This window comes from Microcaecilia unicolor, chromosome 10 (assembly GCF_901765095.1).
Source record: "Microcaecilia unicolor chromosome 10, aMicUni1.1, whole genome shotgun sequence".
Taxonomy (NCBI): Eukaryota; Metazoa; Chordata; class Amphibia; order Gymnophiona; family Siphonopidae; genus Microcaecilia; species Microcaecilia unicolor.
Genome location: NC_044040.1, coordinates 60,043,151 through 60,064,930, shown reverse-complemented (window position 1 = coordinate 60,064,930; position 21,780 = coordinate 60,043,151). Strand labels below are relative to the sequence as shown.

The 21,780-nt window shown below is 41.3% G+C and overlaps 1 protein-coding gene across 2 annotated transcripts; it reads left to right on the top strand.

The window, feature by feature from the left end:
- Nucleotides 1-1,430: 1,430 nt before the first annotated feature.
- Nucleotides 1,431-20,703, top strand: LSMEM1 (leucine rich single-pass membrane protein 1). 2 transcript variants are annotated; one of them, XM_030216545.1, is made up of 4 exons: nucleotides 1,431-1,498; nucleotides 13,328-13,464; nucleotides 16,230-16,370; nucleotides 20,381-20,703. In XM_030216545.1, exons 2-4 carry the CDS (start codon nucleotides 13,338-13,340, stop codon nucleotides 20,500-20,502), a joined length of 390 nt encoding a protein of 129 aa, XP_030072405.1. In that variant the 5' UTR covers nucleotides 1,431-1,498; nucleotides 13,328-13,337; the 3' UTR covers nucleotides 20,503-20,703. The 2 variants fall into 2 exon arrangements, with proteins under 2 accessions (XP_030072405.1, XP_030072404.1); XM_030216544.1 differs by lacking the exon at nucleotides 1,431-1,498 and adding an exon at nucleotides 1,508-1,598.
- The last annotated feature ends 1,077 nt before the right edge of the window (nucleotides 20,704-21,780 follow it).

Below are 21,780 nucleotides of genomic sequence, written 5' to 3'. Positions count from 1 at the left end.
TATTTTCCTGTTTGGCTCACAATCTAACTTTTGTACCTGAAGCAATGAAGGGTTAAACGACTTGCCCAAGATCACAAGGAGCAGCAGTAAGGCACCACTGGATGAGAAACCTGGTGCTCTAACCACTAAGCTATTCCTTTTTGTTGCTGAGTTCCTTCTGTCTTAGTTTGCCATGATCATAAGTAACTTGGATTTGCACATAAACAATTCAAAATGGTTTATTCTTCCAGCTGAGGGTGTGAAGGAGTAGCCTAATGGTCAGTGCAGCAGCCTAAGAACCTGAGCAAGTGAAATCGGCTCCTACCACAGTCCCCCATGATCCCGGGCAAGCCACCCAAATCCCCAGGTACAAAATGAGTGCCTATATGTAATATTCAAACAGCCTTGATTGCAACCACGGAAAAGTAGTATATCAAATCCCATCCCACTTATCTAAGAAACTCAGCTGCAAAGATATAGCCAACTGTACTCCAAGCATACCACTTAACTGTGCACTCACACTCACCAAAAAAATGTGCTATCTTTGGGCAGGTACTCCCAGCCTCCTTTCCATATTTAAAACTGCACTGATCACTGTATGAAGCTGTTATAAAACAGTTCAGGTACTTTCTGTCTCCATTTCCACAGTGCCTTTGACTTTGTTGTTTATTTTGATTGAATTTGGTAATGTTTCCACAATGGTTTGGGCGACTGCATGTCCTAACAAACCTTAATCACCATTGAACAAAAGTTACTATTGCAGACTTGTTACCTTTGTAACCAAGTATGACTTGGCAGGACATCATCACCCTCCAATTAGTGTAATCCTGAATCAGCTGATATATTCTTCCAAAAATAGATGATTACTGGTCAAATGTTTCTCGTCTAGTGAATGTTGTTTACATCTACCACCTTAAAGTTCTCACTAGTTTGTTTTTCTGCAGTCATTTAAATGTGCATATATACTGCATGAAATCCACTTGAATATACCACAAATGTTTTCGTTTTCTTTTTTAAATATCAGGCTACAGATTAGAAACCTGCAAACTTGAGTTAGGGATAGGATATTCACCATTGTTTTAAAAACTAAATTGGGGGAAGACAACCATGGATAAAGCTAGTTTTATATAGCATTTTCCTAATCAGTTATGAGTTCAAATGAATTACTTCCCACACTAATATGCAACATATTTGCTGTCAATCTACAAATTAGACGTAAGAGCCTCTGGTTAAGGAGGGTGTGTGGATTGTAGGGTTTTTAAAATTTAATTAACTTTATTTTTTTTTTTATATTTTGGTAACTTTTACTGTAGCTCTAAAGTTAAGTAAGCTGGCTTTTTTTTCCTATTTCTATTTCATATTCTGTTTTGGGTATTCAAATGGTTCAACAGTGGAACTGGAGCTCTTGGTTAAAAGGCAATCTAAGTATAGGTTTGCTGAGTTCAGCAGTTCCATAGTGTAGCTAAACTGGAAACGCCCAGGACGTCAGTAATGTCTACAAGGCCAAGGAGGAAACTGAGTAATGTATTAGTGTTTTTGGTTTTCTGCTGGAGTTTGATACTGTCCCCCCCCCCCCGTCCCCGTCCCCATTTCTTTAAGAAGCTGGAGGTCAAGTGATTGTAAGTAGTGTGTGGTTTTCAGTTGATATGCTTTTTCCAAAAATATTATAGGTTCTTTGGAATCCCTAAGTGGCCAAAAACTTGCTTTCTCTATTGCTGTAGTATATACTGTTGGCTCACGGAATTCTTTCCAAACCCTCTACATGTAAAAGCATGTGGGGGCAGGGGTGGTGGAGGGGTTAGTGGGTGCGTTTTATATGCTTGCACTCTGCGTGCCTGTGATCAGGAGAGGAGAGCAGTTTGAAAGGTGCAATTCCTTAATCTCTGTGTTACAGTGAATCGGGTATATATACTGCAGCTGTTGAAATTGTTTCTCCCATAGAAATGTATTGGGGCATTTTTGGAGGGGGGCTCATTTTTGCTCCATCACATGCAGAAACGTCACTTCTATAGCACAGAAATTTTCTGCAGATCACCCCATTGGCTAAATCCTACTTACAGCCTCTGCTATTAGGTATAATGGAAGCAGGCAGGGCAGAATCATATGGAGAACTGCCAATAGAGGTTTCAAACTCAGAAGAATGCCCAGACTTATTACCTGGCCTTCTACCTTCTGTATATTAATGTAAAATTCTGCTGACGTCTGAAAAAAGCCAGACAGTTGGCATTCCTAACCTCCTGAATCCTCAGTACACCTCAAAAGGTTCCCCTAAACATCTGGACACAGAGTATGAGCAAATTTAATCAGGCTCTACCCAAGGCACCAGATGTTACTTGTAAACAGAACAACTAATAAGAAAACTGATTCTTGAAATAGTTTTCATAGTATAATTAACAACAACAAAAATGAAATAAAGAGATAGGGATTATTTATATTCATCATGAGTATCTGTATGTGTTTGTATATATACCTCTGTTCTGTGTCTGTGGGGAAGGTGGCAGGGGATGGGGGACAGTTGCATGGTGGCAGATTTTATAGGGTGGCACAATTTGGAGCATGTAGGAGTAGTTGAGGGGGTCTAGTTTTGGGGTAGGGTAGTTTTTGGGATCAGGGCAGTTTGGAAGTGTGTCAGTTGAGGGTAGTTTTGGGATGGAAGTAGTTTGCAGTATGATGGAGCAATTGTGGGGTTATCTTATGGGGTGGGGCAGTTTAGGACTGCTGTGGTAGTTGCAGGGGATATTTTATGGGTGTGAGGGCAGTTGCAGGAAAGTAGTTTTGGTGCTGTGGAGGCAGGTTTGGGGGGTGGGCATTTGTGAGAGGGTAGGTTTGGGGAAGTAGAGGCAATTTAGGGGTTTGAAAGTAGGAAATTCCACCTTTTAAAATGCTTTGCCCTTTCTAACAGATACATTTCGACTTAAATGTGAAACCAATGGATCAGCATTTCAGACACAGCTCAGAGACTTGTTTAAGGCTTTTTATTGTTCTGTTTGATTGATGTATCTGTAATATCTTTTTTTTCCCCCTTATGTATTTTGTTTGCTCTTTATTTTATGGATGTTTTTATTGTAATCTATCCTGGATAAGGGCAGACTAGAAAAATAAATAAATCTAAATCTATATAACATGCCACCCATGCGGTGAGTGTTTGGCCTTTGCAGTGAATGCAGAGCAGATGCTGGACATTCCCCCTGCATTTACTGCACAGGCTTTTCACTTACTGCATGCTAGTATTTGCAGTTAACATGGAAGAAGGAGTTCCAGCTTCTGCAGCATAGAAACTTAGAGTGAAATGTATCTGTTAGAAAGGGCAAAGCATTTTAAAAAGGTGGAATTTCCTACTTTCAAACCCCTAAATTGCCTCTACTTCCCCAAACCTACCCTCTCACAAATGCCCACCCCCCAAACCTGCCTCCACAGCACCAAAACTACTTTCCTGCAACTGTCCTCACACCCATAAAATATCCCCTGCAACTACCACAGCAGTCCCAAACTGCCCCACCCCATAAGATAACTCCACAATTGCTCCATCATACTGCAAACTACTTCCATCCCAAAACTACCCTCAACTGACACACTTCCAAACTGCCCTGATCCCAAAAACTACCCTACCCCAAAACTATTACAGATATATCAATCAAACAGAACAATAAAAAGCCTTAAACAAGTCTCTGAGCTGTTTCTGAAATGCTGATCCATTGGTTTCACATTTAAGTCGCAACAGCAGATTGTTCCATCCAGTTAGTCCACAGATGGAAAAAGTTCTGAGCTCCATATACAGTGGCAGATAGCGTGGGTGCTCCTGTACTATCTGAGACAGCAGGTAACGTGATCCCGGCCCAATCAAGCAAACAATACTGCAGCAGCAGCACATTTCTATGATTCTCCCCCCCCCCCCCCATTGATTATATCCCCCTGTCTGATCCCTCCATCAAGAAAACCCACCTACAAAATGCTGCCATAAAGCCCCATCTCCTATACCGAGCTCCTTCTCTCATTCCAAAATGACCCTCTCCTACCATCTGACTCACCTTTCCCAGGCATTCCAGGACTTCCGTATATGACAAAGGGACTTCATATAAGGGGTCATCGGTACCATTTTGTACCTGGCACCAGATAGGGCAGGAGTGGAGGGTAATTGCTTCCACCCTGTCTCTTTAGTCCACCAGTGATTACCTCCATGTAAGTCCCAGGGAAGCTTCAGGGGTTGGGTCAGGGGCATTGGGATAGGGTCAGCTTGAATTAGGGGGAGGGGCTTTGCACATCTTGTTTTTCTTGTTGGGCAGACTGAATGGACCATACAGGTCTTATTTGCCATCATTTACTATGTTACTACTGTGTGACAGGCTTGAGTTCTGGTGAGAGGAGAATCTTGTTGGGGTGATTAGATGAGATGTGTACTGGGAGCATTTTTATGAAGTGTCCTCTAGAGTGCCCCATTGCTCTCCTGGGATGTCTGGGGGACCAGTGTACTAAAAATGCTGATTCTTCCTACATCCCAATGGCATGAATCTCTACTTTTTGCACTTATTCATTTTTTTTGTTCGAAAATGGACCAAAAAACAAAGCATCCAAAGCACAAAACCTTCCTCTAAACAGTATTTTCAAAAAAACAGATGCTTTTTTGTTTTTGAAAATGACCTTCTTTCCTATTCAGATTTTGGGAGTCTTGTGCAAAACATCCAAAATCGGACTTAGATGTCATATCGAAAATGCCCCTCCATGTGACTTTATTTACTACTGTTGTCTATGCAGGCTGTTATCTAGGCATTACAAAGAATAGATCAACCAGTATACTGAAGCTAGAAGCGGAGTCTCATGTCTTAGAGATGAGAGATTGAGAAGCAAGTATGGGGGGTAGAGACTGCAAAGGTTTCTTTCAGGTCAGATTGTCATTGCATTAAGACTAAAAGGCAGAGAAGCAAGAGAGTGGGTGCAATATACATATGAAATTAAGCTTGTGACCTGCTCAGGTATGATCACCAGTCCCGGTTGGACCATTGTGACACAGAGGTAGACAGAAAGTACAGCAAGTGTATGAACGGTCAATTGTCATAGATAATCCTGGGCTGAGAAAAGCTGTATGATAACTTCTTGTGATGGGGTACCACAAGAATTTACACTATCAACCATTTTGTTCAGGCTCTATTTTCAGCCACTGTGATCATCACTTCATTCACTGAGGATTAAATGGAGATTTCTTTTTTGCATACGTTTTTAATTAATTTTCTCAGCTCAGATGAATGATTCCTGAATTAATGCATCAGTAAGACAGTCTTTCAAGAGAAAACAAAAATAAAGGGAATGTGGAGGAGAGGCCCTTGATGGCAGGCTTAAAGATTTGTTGATGCTGCAATGGTTGGATGGAGTTCTACTGTGGGATGGTGGATCAGGAAAAGGGCTTTGCCTCAGTGTAAGAGCATGTGTTTTGCATGCAAAAGCCTGTTTGCTGCCAGGCAGTATTTTTTTTTTTCATTTTTTTCTCCTCTTTCTGAGCCTTGGTTGCTCAAGCAGTAGAGCCAGAGAGGGAGTAACATGTTTCTGTTTCTATGTTAACCCTTCCCTTTCCATATCTGCATTCCTTTCCTCCCTCTAAGGCAGGGAGTTTCCTTGTCTGCTGTCTCTCCCTTCTATCTTATCTAATGAATCTGTTTTCCTTAGAGCCTCTCTCTTGCCTACCCTCTGAGCCAGCAGAGTCCCATGACAGACTGTTATATTTCTTTAGCTCAAAGCTATGGATCTGCAGAAAAGTACAGCACAGAAAAAATATGTTTATCGAGTAGAATAATTCTAGCCACAATTATTTTGTGTAAGAATATTATATTTGATCTCTACCTGGTACTGTGAATGACATCATCCCCCTAATTCTATATATAATGCTCAAAATTATGCTTTAATAATCAATTATTGGTGCTAATTGGCAATAATTGGAATTTAAGTGCATATTTTTATAGTCGCTATTCTATAAAGATGTGCTTATAAATCTTTCTGCTTGGATCTGAAAAGGGGATGTGGCCATGGGAAGGCCTTGGGCAGGTCAGGGGCATTTCTAGGATTTCCATGCAGTGTAATAGAATTTGAAGGATCCGCGCCTAATTTAGGCAGAGGAATTTATACCAGGGTTCAGTTGATATAACTCCTCACACGCAAAACTGGGCACAGATCCCAGTGCTAAGCGCATTCTATAAACAGTGTCTAACTTGGAGTATTGTTTATAGAATAGCACTTAGCATGCATTTACAGAATTGAGTCTCAAATGCTTAATATTTCATCTTTGACAGACTAGAGCTGTTAGTGTTTGGGACAAAGGCTTTACCTTTCATTTATTTTGACGCCGGTATTTTAACATGCACCGTTATTTTAAGACCGGTCTCCAATTGTTATGCAGCCGATGTCTTGCCTAACACGCTTTTAAAAAAAATGTTTTAGAAAATTATTGGAATACTTTAGTGCTTGTATTGTCAGTATTATTTATTTATTTATTGCACTTGTATCCCGCATTTTCCCACCTATTTGCAGGCTTAATGTGGCTTACATTGTTCGGTCATGGCGATTGCCATTTCCGGAGTGAAGATACAAGTATTATTACATTAAAGAACTTGAATGACAAAGTAGATTAAGTAATCAAGTATAAGGAATTCATATTCGTAATAAGAGATAGGGTGGTATTGCATTAAAGTTCATTCGTGGTGAGTGGACCTTGGTGTTCAAGTATAGACAGTAAGGTTTTATCCAGTTCAGGCTTGGGTGTCATTGTCTGGTAATTAGGATGAATCATTGTGGTATGCCTTGTTGAACAAGCTGGTCTTCAATGATCTCCGAAAGTTAGTTAGGTCCGGTATTTTTTTCATGGCGAGTGGTAATGCATTCCATAGCTGCGTGCTTATGTAGGAGAAGCTGGATGTCCACTGTCACTTTGGATATGCACTGTCCTGCAGCACTGTTTGTGCAGGAATCACGTCATCAGATTCGTCACTACTTGGCATTCTGGTGCCATTTTTAGACTTTAAAACTTTAACACCAGTTACTTTCACTTTTACTTGGTGCATTACTGCACGTCCATTGACGCACGGATCCAGAGCTTATCCTAACTTCTGACAAAGGTCTTTTTCAAGGTATTTACTTTGATTTTATACATTTGGGGTTGAGGTTTTATTTATCAAAGCGCACTCTTTGGATTATTTTCCATGTTTTTAATAGTAGTGCCATCTATATGTGGAGTGTATTCTTTCTTAAGCACTATTATTGAGGCACTTCATGTAGACCTGTTATAAGCTTGCAATCAGACTCCTCACTTGAGCCTTTACAATCATCTACTCCATTACGTTTTTTAACATCTATTTGGCATGCACTGTGAAGTTCACATCTTGCCAATCTGACATTACACTGGTTCGTCAGGATCTCCCTCTGCACACCTTCAAGGTCATTAAGGTCCTCCCAAGGAGTTTCCCTAATCACACACTCTCCTAAGGACATCACATGAAGTGCATCAATTTTCTGAAATCTTTTTGGTGTTTTATACAATAATATATCCAATATTAATGTACCTTTAATTATATGTAAAAGTCATCGAGAAAATATATGCATTCAACTGATTTAGAGTATAGTTGATTTGAGGGGGAGTTCATATATCTCAAAAGAGATTTTGATGTCAGGTTTGTCCCAATTTGTGTTAGGGACCCATCGAAGCTTAGTTTTACTTGGGTTCAGGCAAAGTTTATTATTTTTAGCCCATTCTTGAATCGATGTTAGAAAGATAGTCAGTTTATTCAGGGCTGTGGGTATGTCATCCGCATACATGTAGAACCGAGTGTTATATTGTATGGTATGTTTTAGTCTTGAGTTACATGTTAACTTGTAAGTTGTAACCTGCTTAGATGTGTTGGATAGGTGGGATATACATTTGATAAATAAGTGCTAATTTTCTCTGTATGCAAGGGCTGCATAACTGCAAGACTTAGTTATAGAATTACTCTTATACATTCTTGTCTGTAATAACACAGCATCTGGGAATTTAGGGCAAGTCAGCCGTGTCTGTGTCACAGGACAAACATGCAGGGAAAGAATATATAGTTAGCTGGTGTAATCTCCAGTGTAATTAAGGTCATTATGGAAGAGCCCGAGGGTGCTATTTGGTGAAAACATAACGACATGTTAAGATGAATTTCTTTGTAAGGGAAGAAAAAGTCAAAACACAGTGCATGCAAATAGGGTAAATCAGGAAGAATATAATATACAATAAATACATTAGGATATTTGCATATTAGAAGGGCCACTTTGGCTTGCTTCACAAGCAGTGGCATTATCTTTTTATGCCATTACATCAAAAAAGATTGTGCCCAAAGTGGAGATACTTGCTTCATAACCTGTATGGTTCATATGGACTCATTTATCATCAAACCACATTATTTTTATTTATTTTTGTTACATTTGTACCCCGCGCTTTCCCACTCATGGCAGGCTCAATGCGGCTCACATATTGTATACAGGTACTTATTTGTACCTGGGGCAATGGAGGGTTAAGTGACTTGCCCAGAGTCACAAGGAGCTGCCTGTGCCTGAAGTGGGAATTGAACTCAGTTCCTCAGTTTCCCAGGCAGTAAATGATGGCAGATAAAGACTTGTATGGTCCATCCAGTCTGCCCAACAAGATAAACTCATTTTACATGGTATGTGATACTTTATATGTTTACCCAAGTTTGCTTTGTCCTTGCCATTCTCAGGGCACAGACTGTGGAAGTCTGCCCAGCACTGTTCTTATACTAAAAGTTCTGAAGCTAACGTCGAAGCCCCTTAAAATTTACACTCCAGCCCATCCATATCTATTCAGTCACGATCAGGGCGTAGACCGTAGAAATCTGCCCAGCACTGATTTTGCTTCCCAATTACCGGCATCATCACCTAAGCTCCGCTAAGATTCCATGGATCCATTCCTTCTAAACAGGATTCCTTTGTGTTTATCCCACGCATGTTTGAATTCCATTACTATCTTCATTCCCACCATCTCCCGCGGGAGAGCATTCCACATATCTACCACCCTCTTTATAAACCAAAAGGTTCAGGAATCCAATACATCAGTTTTGGCTTTGATACATTGTAGAAGTGACATAACACAGTCTCTGGAAATAATTTACTCTGTTTCCAATCTATAAAACTCTGACTTCTCTCTTATCCTTTTTGTGGTTCTACTCTTCTGTTTTTTTTCACTTTTGAGTTTTTTCAGCCATTCAGTTTGAAATTTAAGCAGGTCTTATTCTATGACACTATGGAGATGTAAAAGAAAAATCATGTATTAAAGTAAGTTTCTCTGGTACATAGTCAGATATCCCTGACCTTGTAATGTAGGAAGTCAGGTAGCTGGGAAAATATAGCCAGGACTTCAACCCTTGATCCATAGAATGTGATTATGTAACATGAATGCATAACGCTGTAGTAACCAGGGGCGCAGCTACTATGGGGCCACGGGGGCCTGGGCCCCCATAGATTTGGTCCTGGACCCCTCTGCCAACAACCCTCTCAACCCTCCCCTCCCGCTGCCAACCCGCTGTCGCTGTCTGCTATCTTTGCTGGCGGGGGACCCCAACCCCCGCCAGCCGAAGTCTTCTACCTTTGTTTGGTTTCTGAGTCTGACGTCCTGGACGTACAACGTGCAGGACGTCAGACTCACAGAAACAGAACGAAGTCCTGCAGATCTCAAGGCTTCGTTCTGTTTCTGTGAGTCTGACATCCTGCATGTTGTACTTGCAGGATGTCAGACTCAGAAACCAAACGAAGGAAGAAGACTTTGGCTGGCAAGGGTTGGGGTCCCCCGCCAGCAAAGGTAGGCGATGGCGGGCGGGGGCAGGCAGGGGGGGTCGAGAGGGTCATCGACAGGGGGGTCAAAGTTGTTGGTGGTGGTGCTGGCGGCAGGGGGGTGTTGGCAATGGCGCCGGGGGGGGGGGCTAAATTGTGCCCCCTCACCTTGGGCTCTGGACCCCCTTCCCGCCGAAGTCTGGCTACGCCCCTGGTAGTAACTAAGTAGTACATGATTCTCTGACTATTACTCAGTTCTAACTGTAAATCTGACATCTAAAATGAATGAAATTCAGGCTGCAAGGGAAATACATGAGCACATAAGCATTGCCATACTGTGACAGACTGAAGATCCATCAAGCCCAGTATCCTGCTTCCAACAGTGGTCAATCCAGGACACAAATACATAACAGGATTCCAGAAAAGTAATAGATTAAGGGATCCTTTTTTCTAAAATGTGTTAAGCACTTAGGACTAGATTCAGTAAATGGCACTCAAAAAACTGCTAAAAAATCTGCATGGAGCGCTATTCTCTAAACAGCGCTCTGAATTCAGCACTGTTTATAGAATAGCGCTTAGAGTCGTTTCTGTGCCAAACTTTGGGCACGAGGATTTAAACCAGCTGAAGCCTGTTGTAAATCATGGCACATAATTTAGGTGGAGATCCTTGGTATTCAGTAATACTGTGTGCATTTTTAGGGGGTCTTTTACTAAACCACGGTAGTGTTTGTAGCTCACAGAAGAAATCAGCTGGTGGTAAATGCTGAGATGCCCATAGGAGTATAATGGTAATATATAGGCATACATCCAATTTAAATAGTGAAGGGAGTGCGTAGTCAATTACTTTCAATATACTCAACTTCACCTCAATTATATCCTCATTATAATTAAACACATAGAGGCACTTTCATAGGATCATCAGATCAGCGTACCAACCTCTAAAATGGCTAAACGTTATTGTGAGCCAAGCATGCTGAAACCGCTGACAAGAAAATAGGAGACTACCTTGAAACAGCATCTAGCGAAACATGGATCTATGTCGGTGATATTGGATCTCCACCGCACATTATCTACAGTGGCTGAAAAGCTAAGTATTAATCTGGAATTTAAAGATAACTATGGAGAAATTAAGACAAATGATATAAATGAATGCTATAATGAAAAAATAAGTAAAAATTTAAAAATTGGGATTGATGAGGATTGCGATACTGCCTCTCTGAAAATGCTTGGCTCACAATAACTTTTAGCCATTTTAGAAGGTGGTACGCTGATCTGATGATCCTATGAAAGTGCCTCTATGTGTTTAGTTATAATGAGGATATAACATAGGACTATAATGGGCATCTCGGCATTTATCACCAGCTGATTTCTACCGTGAGCTAAAAATGCTACCGCAGCATAGTAAAGGACCCCCTTAGTGAATGTCCCTGACCTGCCCAGGCCCTCCTACGGTCATGTCCCCTTCTAAGTTGCATGCTATAAGATTTATGCACAAATCTTTATAAGAATAGCGCTTAGCAAGATATGTATGCAAATCCAAATTATAGCCAATTAATACCAATAATTGATTGTTAGTACCTAATTATGACACTAATTAGCTTGTTAGTCAATTTTGTTGCACACACATCTCAGGATAGCGTGCAATTTGCATGCCATTTATAGAATCTGGAGGTTAGTGTGTTGTTAGCATGCAGTAATAGGCTACTGCTCAGATTTGTTAAGGGGTGCATGGTAGTTAAACTGCATTATTGTATTTTTCTGAAATTTATTTCTAAGGAGGCATGGCATGGGCAGAGTGGACGTGGAAACATAGAGGCCCTTTTACAAAATGGCAGCAAGCCCAATGCGGGCTTACTGCTCACTAAAAGGGAAGTACTGCTGGGCTACCACTGCAGCCCGGCGGTAGTTCTCTCTCCCATTGTGCGCCATTTCCGGCGCTACAAAAGTATTTCAATTTTTGTAGTGCCGGACATGTGCCAACACCAGCGCAGGCCCGCTTTTGCTGCAGCTTTGTAAAAGGACCCCATAGCCAGCTAGCATGTTATGCTTAGCGTGAGCTAACTGGCTAATGCAGAGTTAAAGAACAAAAAGCAAAAGGGTTGAGTAAAAACCCATAAAAAGGTGTGTGAATAAAATCAGCCTTTTTAATAATACTCATCCTCTCAGCCCTCACCCAGTCTCTCTCTCAACCCCCTTTCTCAGCCTTCACCTAGTCTTTCTCTCAAACTTCCCAGTCTTCAACTACTCTCTCTCTCAAAACCCCCTTCAGCCTTCACTCACTTTCTCTCTCAACCCCCTCCCCCCCCCTAGCATTCACCCACTCTCTATCTCTCTATTCCCTTCATCTCAGAGGCTGCCTTTGCAGAGGAAACAGCATGCTTCCTATCCCCCATTGTGATTCAACTCTCATGTAAACTTGAGCTGCGCAGCACAGGAAGTTCAGGCTGTCTCACGGTTTCAAGTCCCGCGAGACTCCCACGCTTCCTACACCGTGTGGCTGAAGCTTACATAGAGAGCTGAATCTCGGTGCAGAAGCATAACAGATGCTGGATAGTGTTACAAACTCCCCCCCCCCCCCCCAAAAAAAAAAAAAAATTCGGAGGGTATTAAATTCTGGGTGCTAGTGTGTAATTTCTAGGCACCATGGCGACCTGGCGCCCAGGATTTGTTCAGCCCCGGTTTAAGGCTATGTAAGTGGTTTAGGTCATATTTAGAAGAAGCAACATGGTGACCGAAGTGTGTGGGAGAAAATTTTGAGCTTCTTGGCTCTTAGTTCAAGCTGACTTAGTGGGAACATGCTTGGACGTGTATATCCAATATAGGACAATAAGGGTGATCCAAGTGGCGGTTGTGAAGTGGCATGCAAAAGGTGTTTAACATAACAAAATTGTGCCAGAAAAAGCACCAACAGTGAATGACAACTGGGAACTGGTTCGGAAAACTCCATTTTGATTTACTTCACTGCACATTTTTAAAGTGACTTGGATCGCTTCTGGATAGTTGGACCAACTTGTCAAGTACTAAGATAAGTGGTTCTCTACGAATTTGTGAGCCTGTGAATAACGCATAAAAGAAATTATTACCATCTTATTAGAAGTAAGATACAACACAGCATAGGCAGGAGGTGGAGTGCAATGATGTACTAAATGAGAAAAACACACTGTAGGACTGCCAGTCAGTCTAGAAATGTTTTTCCAGTCACTGAGCACTATTTGAATGCAAAAGAAAAAATGTAAAAAAAAGTATTGTTTGGAGAGTTTGTGTTATTCTAATATTGCATTGTATGCAATATAGAGTATATACATAGTACATCAAGGGTTTAGTGGTTCATATCTAGGCCAGAAAAAGCATTGTCTAATTGAACAAATAAAATAGTAACAATACAAGTTGGATTGTGTGAGTCATAAGGTTTGCGCTGTTTCTCCTAATTATTTAGTGTAGTACTATGAACAATTAATTTTGTCTGGAATGAATTTTGTGTGTGTCCAATTGAAACGATTAGCAACAAGCACATCACTGTGTGATTCATAGGGCATTCTTTTTATTATTATTATTTTAGATAGTGTACAATGAATGCCTCTTCACTGGAAATTGACTTCCTTGACTTCAATGAGGAAGGGAAACTGTATGCTGTTGACTCCTTAAATAACTTAAATAAACTGAACCTTTGCACCAGTGATGGTCAGGACCATTTAAGTAAGTACAACAGGTAAAATGCAACCGTTGTGCACGCCAAGATCTCAAAGTGCGTAAGAGGTAGAGTCAGAGAGGATTAGGATTATCTCTACAGGAAGACATATGATATCTTGCATTTCTGATAAAAGGGAACTCTGTACACAAAGCCAGTTAATTGGACAATATCCAAATTATATACCAGTACATGTAGTACCATATCTGCAAAGAAAGTCCCAGACAAGCAGTCTGCAAGATCTAAAACAGCAGAAAAGAAAATCAGGCCCATGTGGTAAAATAAAACAAAATTTATCCAATGCAGATACATAAAAACAGCATACAACTTTCCCCTAACCGCCCAACATGGCCATGTTTCACCCTCTCAAGGGCTTCGTCAGGGACTTAACATGAAACAAGCAGAAATAGTGCAATGTTTTCCCTGTCTGGTTAGTGCAAAGCATTCATGTCCAAACAGCTACAGCCTGACATACAGGCTGCTCACAAATGTGAATTTTATGAATCTGTGTTGAATAAATTTTGTTTTATTTTATCACGTTGCTCTGCTTTTCTGCTGTACCATATCTGTAGACAGTTGTTTTTAGATAATGCTTAAAAGCATAAGAGGGTTCAGTTTATTACCTGTTTAAACATCAGAAAACTATGATATTCACTGACCTTATACAGATACTGAAATGCAAACAGAATACAGAATAATAATTATTTGCTTTTATATTAAAACCATGATTATGACTGAATTAAATAAATGTCACTGCTAATTTAATCAAAATACTAAACCAAATCTCTGATCGTTTAATATAGTTTTTAAAATGCTTAATTATATTCAATTGTAAATTATATTGGATTTACTTATAGGAGATTAATAGTAATATTAATAATAAAGCAATGTTAATCCTCCTACAACTAGGAGGAGCATAGCAAACAGTTATAAAGTGTACTTAACAGAAAACCGACAGCTACATTACAGAAAGTACTGATACAACTCCCTGGATCTAATTTATATGATCTTCTTAATTGGGAGGAAATGCAAGCAAAAACAGATATGTTTTCAAATGTTTTTTAAACTGCTTCAAATTTGCACAAAGCCACAAATACCGTGGCAGATGGTTCCACAAAAGAAGGCCACCTATTGAAAAGGCAGCTCCCTGGTTCCTGCATATCAAACAGTACCAGGGCTTTTTTTGAGAGGGTACTGAGTACCGGTACCTTTTCCACTGTCTGCTAAAATTGACCCATGGACCCCAAGTTTTAATGAAACAGCTCAGGCTCTACACCAATTCTGCCTTGTCATAGATTTTGTGACTGGTTGCAGGGGGCCTGGCTATTGTGGGATAGGTCCATCAGTGATCACCTCACCCCTGAAGGGTGGCTTAGTATTTGAGTACCGGCACCTTTTTTGCTAATAAAAACACACTGAACAGTACACAATGCTGAAATATCCAATTGCTTGCTATTCTTTGACCTCAAAATACACGCTGGACTATTAATCTTAACATCTGAGAAAGATACCAAGATGGACAAGCATATAGAACATGATGAATAAGTGTCAACACTTTTAACTTTTCGTCTACGAGCCACCAGTTGCCAGTGCAGCCGTTTTAAGATAGGAGTCACATGTACAAACCTCGCAACACCGGCAACCATCCTTGGTGTGGAATTCTTTATCACTTGCAAATGCCTTACAACGTACAGTGGACAAGACTAGATATAAGGCATTGCAATAATCTAACATTGTTAACATCGAACATCGAACATTGCACATCAACTCTAAAATCATAGGGAGCAAGCATAGGTTGTAATTTTTCATAACATATGCAACTGAAAAAATGAAGACTGCATCACCTGATCCACCTGTTCTTGCACACTGAGCTGTGCATCTAGCACTACACCTAGACTCTTTTGTCTTGGAAGTGTAACTATGAGGCCGATATTCAGAAAGCGAGAGTTAGACTAACCCATCAGTCGGCATTGAGCCTGGATATTCAATGCCGGGCTGTTTCTGGTGACTGGCATTGAATATCTGGTTTATTGTTAACCAGTTTAAAGATACCCAGCTAAGTACCCAGGTACCCTTATTCACTTGTTCAGAACCCTTATTTTATCACCCTCACTTTAATATTCCCTTATCTATTGTTTGTCCTGTTTGTCCTAATTAGATTGTAAGCTCTGTCGAGCAGGGACTGTCTCTTCATGTTCAAGTGTACAGCACTGCGAACGTCTAGTAGCGCAATAGAAATGATAAATAGTAATAGTAAGTCAATAATCAGACTTCACTAGTTATCTTTAAACCAGTCAAAGATATCCCACTTTTTCACATGGCCAAATATGGCTGCTAGACCAGCTTTATAAATCAGCGGATTATTTTTGACCAGTTTAAAGATATCCAGCTATGTCAATAACCAGACTTAACTGGTTATCTTTAAACCCTAAACCGGCTTTAAAAATCACCGGACAGCCAGTTATATCGGGTGATACAACCAGCTATCTGCTAGCCGCTAACCGTGGATATTCAGTGGAGGATAACTGATTATCCCCTGCTGAATATCGGCAGATAGCCAGTTAAGTGCTGTTTAACAGGTCAGCAGCCGTTCTGGCTGGTTAAATAGGACTGAATATCGAGGACTATATTTTTATCCACATAAAAAGGCACCTAATCCTTCGAAAAGGTTCCCCCTTATGATTTGGCTACTCACAATGAAACACAGTTCTTATATTACTGATTGGTAAAAAGGCTAAAACTGAGATTATTTGCTATTTGGGTTTTTTTTCAGATACCCAAGAAGGGAAGGGCACCAATGAATCTATTCTGGTGACAGGACAAAGCAAAATAAGTCAATATATCTTCTTTCTTTTCATCATCACTGCGTTGGTTCTTAGTTTGGCACTTGCTTCGTTTGCAGTATTCCTACTAAGTAAGTAAAATAGAGGAACCAAAACAATGGCAGAATTCAAGCATGCTTGGGACAGACACAAAAATACCCTAATGCAGTGGTTCCCAAATCAGTCCTGGGGGGCTCCCCAGCCAGTAAGTATTTCAGGATATCCACAATGAATATAAATGAAAGAGGTTTGCATAAAAAACAGTGCATGCCCAGCTATCTCATGCATGCCCATCATCCATATCTTGAAAACCTGGATGCCTGAGTATGCCCTGGGGCCTCAGCTGAAGATCCCTGCACTTGCATACCACCTGCAGTCCAGTGGAAGATGTGAAACTACAGTAATCTACTGTTTAGCCAACTTATCTACTCTGTCCAAGGCTGGGAACTCAACCTGTGCTTCAAGTTTAACTTTCCACTCCACCTTATCACCTTCACACAGTCATGAACTCACTGCCTGAACCATGGATAGAGATTAAAGAACCTATAATTAACCTTAAAAGCTTGGGTACATCATTTCAGTTTATGGAATTTTGGGTCTGTGCAAAACGTACTTGTGATACAGCGAGCGAGGGTTGAAGGTAGGCCTGCACAATAACACAACTGGACAAAGGTGTAAAAATGAAACAAGTGCTTTATTAACAGAAACCTGAGGCCTGTTATATCACAGGACCAGGAATAAAAGATGAAAAGTCTCTTTAGTTCAGATAACACAGCCTTAACCAGGGCCTGTGGCTGATAGGGCCCAAAACACAGTCTATGGCTGCTGACTGCCACACCGCAAACACAGCCTATAAGTTCTCTTGTCTCTCTCTCTCTTTCTGAGTTTCCAGATGTGACTCCAGCCAGACCGCAGAACAAGGCTTACAAGCCTCAAATCCAAAAGTTGGCTTACCTCAGTCAGGCCACGGTCATTAAACACAGGATGTAAGGGCATATACTGGGGTTTTAATTCTTCCTTCCCTGGGCCTGCTTAACCCCATTCTGGCCCTGCCTTTATTGCTTCCTGGTTCTGACTCCACCCCTCCCATCTCACTTCCTCCCTGGGAGGGACTAGTGGTTTTAAGGTTGCTCAGGCTATCTGAAGGACTATTCTTAAGGGTGAGGGGCAGTGTTCTGTTTACTCCCTTACAGTACTGAAAGTAATTTGAGGCATATTTTCAAAGCACTTTTGTAAGTGTAACACCTATCCAGTTTATAATCGAAAGAGAAAAACGCCTATATTGCGACCCAAATCGGGAGATGGGCGTCTTTTTCCCGTGGGCGCCCAAATCGGTATAATCAAAAGCCGATTTTGGGCGTTTCCAACTGCAATCCGTCGCGGAAACGGGTAAAGTTGATGGGGGCGTGTTGAGGCGTGGTGAAGGTGGAACTGGGGCGTGGTTATCGGCCGAGGAGAGATGGGCATCTTTAGCTGATAATTGGAAAAAAAAAAGCGTTTTTACCGCGATTTTGGGTCACTTTTTTTGGACCCTTTTTTTTTTCACGAACAGGTCCCAAAAAAGTGCCCCAACTGATCAGATGACCACTGGAGGGAATCGGGGATGACCTCCCCGTACTCCCCCAGTGGTCACTAACCCCCTCCCACCAAAACACCCCACTTTACAAACTTTTTTTCCAGCCTCTATGCCAGCCTCAAATGCCGTACCCACCTCTATGACAGCAGAATGTGTTCTATCCTGTGACAGCCTTTCCCTTGTTCTGATGTGGCTCTCGGGTGAGTGTGACACCCTTTCTGTTATGCGCACTGCAGAGTCACTTCAGCAATGCATTGTGGTGGGTGTAGGGTATTGGGCTCCGTGATTCCACTAGCTTGTGGCAAATGCTCACGATGTTGGTAGTTGGTAGGCTCTACTCCCATGGTGCTTTTCCCCCTGCTTACTGGGTCAGAGTGTGCCCTGTTTTGTTTCCGGTAGTCCATGAGGTAGTGGCCATTTTTGTAAGCCAGTTTTAGATCCCTTTCACGTGTTAGCCACGTTACAGAACTTAGTTCTTCCCTTGAATGTGGCTGAAAGAGGGCATTGTACAGCATTCTGCCAGCTCTGACCTACTGCTCATCTCAGTACCAGGGAGACTCGTTGCCAGTGGAGCACAACCTCTGATCTGCAGTTAACTGTGAGTAAGCGTGCTTATTCCAATAAAGGACGTTTTTGGAGAGATTAGTCTTCAGGTGTCAACTGGTGTGCCAATGTTATATAGCAGCAACCAGTCTTAGAGGCCTGCGTGTATGCAGGTCCCTGGAGCACTTTTAGTGGGTACCGCAGTGCACTTCAGCCAGGCGGACCTAGGCCCATCCCCCCTACCTGTAACACTTGTGCTGGTAAATGGAAGGCCTGCAAAACCCACTGTACCCACATGTAGGTGCCCCCTTCACCCCTAAGAGCTATGGTAGTGTTGTACATTTGTGGGTAGTGGGTTTTGGGGGAGGGGGGTTGGGTGCTCAGCACCCGTGGTAAGGGAGCTATGCAGGTGGGAGCGTTGTCTGAAGTCCACCGCACTGACATCTAGGGTGCCCAGTTGGTGTCCTGGCATGTCAGTGGGGCGAGTGTACTACAACTCTTGGCCCCTCCCATGACCAAATGGCTCGGATTAGGATGTTTTTGAGCTGGGCGTTTTTAGTTTCCATTATCGCTAAAAAAAACAAACGCACAACTGAAAAACGTCCATTTTTTCGAAAATACGGTCTGTCCCGCCTCTTCACGTACCCGTTTTCGGACATAGACGCCCATGGAGATAGGCGTTCGCGTTCGATTATGCCCCTCCATGTTTACTAAGCGGTGCTATGGGCACGTTAGCATTTTTAATGCATGTAAATGGTTTACGCATGTTAAACGCTAACGTGCCCATGGAAATGTATAGGCGCGTTAGCGTTTAATGCACCTTAAATTTACAGGCGTGTTAAAAACGCTACAGCACCTTAGTAAATGTACCCATAAGTGCTTTAAAAATGAGCCCCATTTGATTCTAAGCTCGTATATTGATGGAGAACTTTATTTGTTTCATAGGTGTTCTTTTTCCCTTGCTTTCCAGGGAAGATGATTACTTGACGGCCAATTGTTTCATATTTATTGAAGTGTCACGAGGGAGTTTAGAATTATGTTCCCAGTGATGAGACAGCATATTGTCTACAGCAGTCTGAATCATATAAATATAATTCCCTAAATAAAAATGAGTAGGAAAGATTTTATCAACTGTTCTCTCCAGACCAGATAATGGCACTAATATGTTCTGAGCTGATTACTTACACACTTTAACATCTGACATCTTGAGAGAGAGAGAGAGAGAGAGAGAGAGAGAGAGAGAGAGAGAGAGAGAGAGAGAGAGAGAGAGAGAGAGAGCACACTGCATACACACACAGGAGGGAATTCAATAAATCTGGTGCTGAAAAAGATAAGCGCTATTCTATAAAGGGAGTGTGCCCTTTATAGAATAGCAATTGGTATGGATCCAGCACCTACCGTTTGAGCGCCATACTTACACCTGCTCAAAGTAACCATAGTTGTGGTGGACTCCTGATGCAGGCCTCCATGCCAAAACATAGCCATCTCAAGTCCTTTTATCTCCCAGGGTTATTGCAGATTTTCCTCCCGGATTCTATATAGCGTGACTTAAGTTGTGCGTACAAATCTGGTCATATTCTGGATTTGCTCATGCAACTTAATTAGTTAACAAGCCAATCAGCACTGATAATTGCCAATTAACAAGCAATTATTGACTCTAATTGGCATTAATTAGAATTTATGCACACAACTGTCTAAGCATTTTTGCTATCACACTAGTATTCTATAAAAGAAATAGGTGCTTCTGTTTCTTTATAGAAGATGCTCCTACCAGGTGCCTTCTGAGTACCTCTTTACAGGTGCCCCAGTTCTAGAATTGCCCCTAACATGTGGTCACCATGCAACAAATACAAGTTATCTCGTTACTTATTCTCCATTTTGGCCAGCCTTTCTGCTTTTCAGGTGACCTCTGACCTTGTTACATAATACAAGGTGAAGCTTTGATTTGTTATCCATGTGACATAAGATATTTTCTGTTTATAGATCAGACAAGAGACAAGATGGAAGAAGCATACAAGAAAGTAGTATCTGGAGGAAATGACATTGAGGAGCTTTATGAAATGAACAGTGCCCTGTTAAAATTCTTCAACCAAACAGGAGTATGAAAGGAAGGCTTCAGCTATCTTCACCATCAATTCCAAACCTTCATGAATGAGGTTCTTGTTCCCTGAGGGTTGTGTGCAAAGATACAGACCAGGAGAAAATCCTTTGGAAGAAAAAGACCGTGTCCAAGCTTTGAAACATAGATAGGAAAAAGAAATACTATACATTCAGTCAATAAATATCATTTTCAGTGCATGCTGTGAGCCTGGATTGTATTTATCTCTATCCACAAAGGCTGCTTTATTAGAATGGCTTGACATGTCAGGCTATGATGTTTATTTACAGCAACAGGAAAGCAAACTAAGGAATGGGGCTGGTTTCAAACCTGAATTGATGATCCCTAGATACATAAACACTTTGATCAGGGCACAGAGCTTTGGCTGTATAAATATTTAGCAAATCACTTTTGCTTTGTATTGCAGTATGAATGTTTTAGTCACTCAAGTCAAATGATCATGTCTGATATAGACTAAGGCCCCTTTTACTAAGCCACATAAGCGTCTACGTGCGCCCAACACGTGCAAAATGGAGTTACCACCCGACTACCGCGTGGCTGTTGTGGTAATTTCATTTTTGGCGCGCATCCAATACACGCATCTGAAAAATATTTTTTATTTTCGGACGCATGTAACGGACGTGCGCCAAGTGGCATTTGACACACGTAGGTCGTTACCGCCCAGATTCTTTACCACTAGGTCTATGGCTGGCAGTAAGGTCTCAGACCCAAAATGGTCGTGTGGCAATTTTGATTTTGCCGCACGTCCATTTTCGGCAAAAAAAAGAGAGACCTTTTTTACAGGTGCACTAAAAAATGAATCGGTGCGTGCCCAAAAACCGCGCTTACACTACAGCAAGCCATTTTTTGGTGCACCTTTGTAAAAGGACCCTTAAGGGTTCGCACAACCCAATCATATCACAGGGTCTTGTGCTACGTGAGAGATCATTAGAATTGAGTACTTCCTTGCTATGCCCATTGTGTTGTGAGAAGCGAAAGCTCTGTCAAGCACTAAATAAAACATTCTGTGCAGTACCAGTGGGAAATTTTATTTCATATAGATCAGTACTCAGAGTTCTTGCTGATTCAGTGTTTAAAAACGCCTTTTCTGAGCTACGTCTTTTATTATGCATTTTTCACCACCTAAAGGAGCTGTTACAATATGTGTGTTACTAAACTGTTTAAGAGGGAAAGGCACAAAGTAAATTATAGACTTTACTAGTAAATTTTGTTTCCATCTAGTTATTACGTGCACTTAGTGCCAATTAAACATTTATTGCATGAA

What these genes read in the sequence shown, in the direction of transcription:
- LSMEM1 (XM_030216545.1), top strand. Translation starts at nt 13,338, where the DNA reads ATGAATGCCTCTTCACTGGAAATTGACTTCCTTGACTTCAATGAGGAA. An exon ending in TGATGGTCAGGACCATTTAA is followed by an intron (nt 13,465 to 16,229) that starts GTAAGTACAACA and finishes GTTTTTTTTCAG; the next exon opens with ATACCCAAGAAGGGAAGGGC. An exon ending in GTTTGCAGTATTCCTACTAA is followed by an intron (nt 16,371 to 20,380) that starts GTAAGTAAAATA and finishes TTCTGTTTATAG; the next exon opens with ATCAGACAAGAGACAAGATG.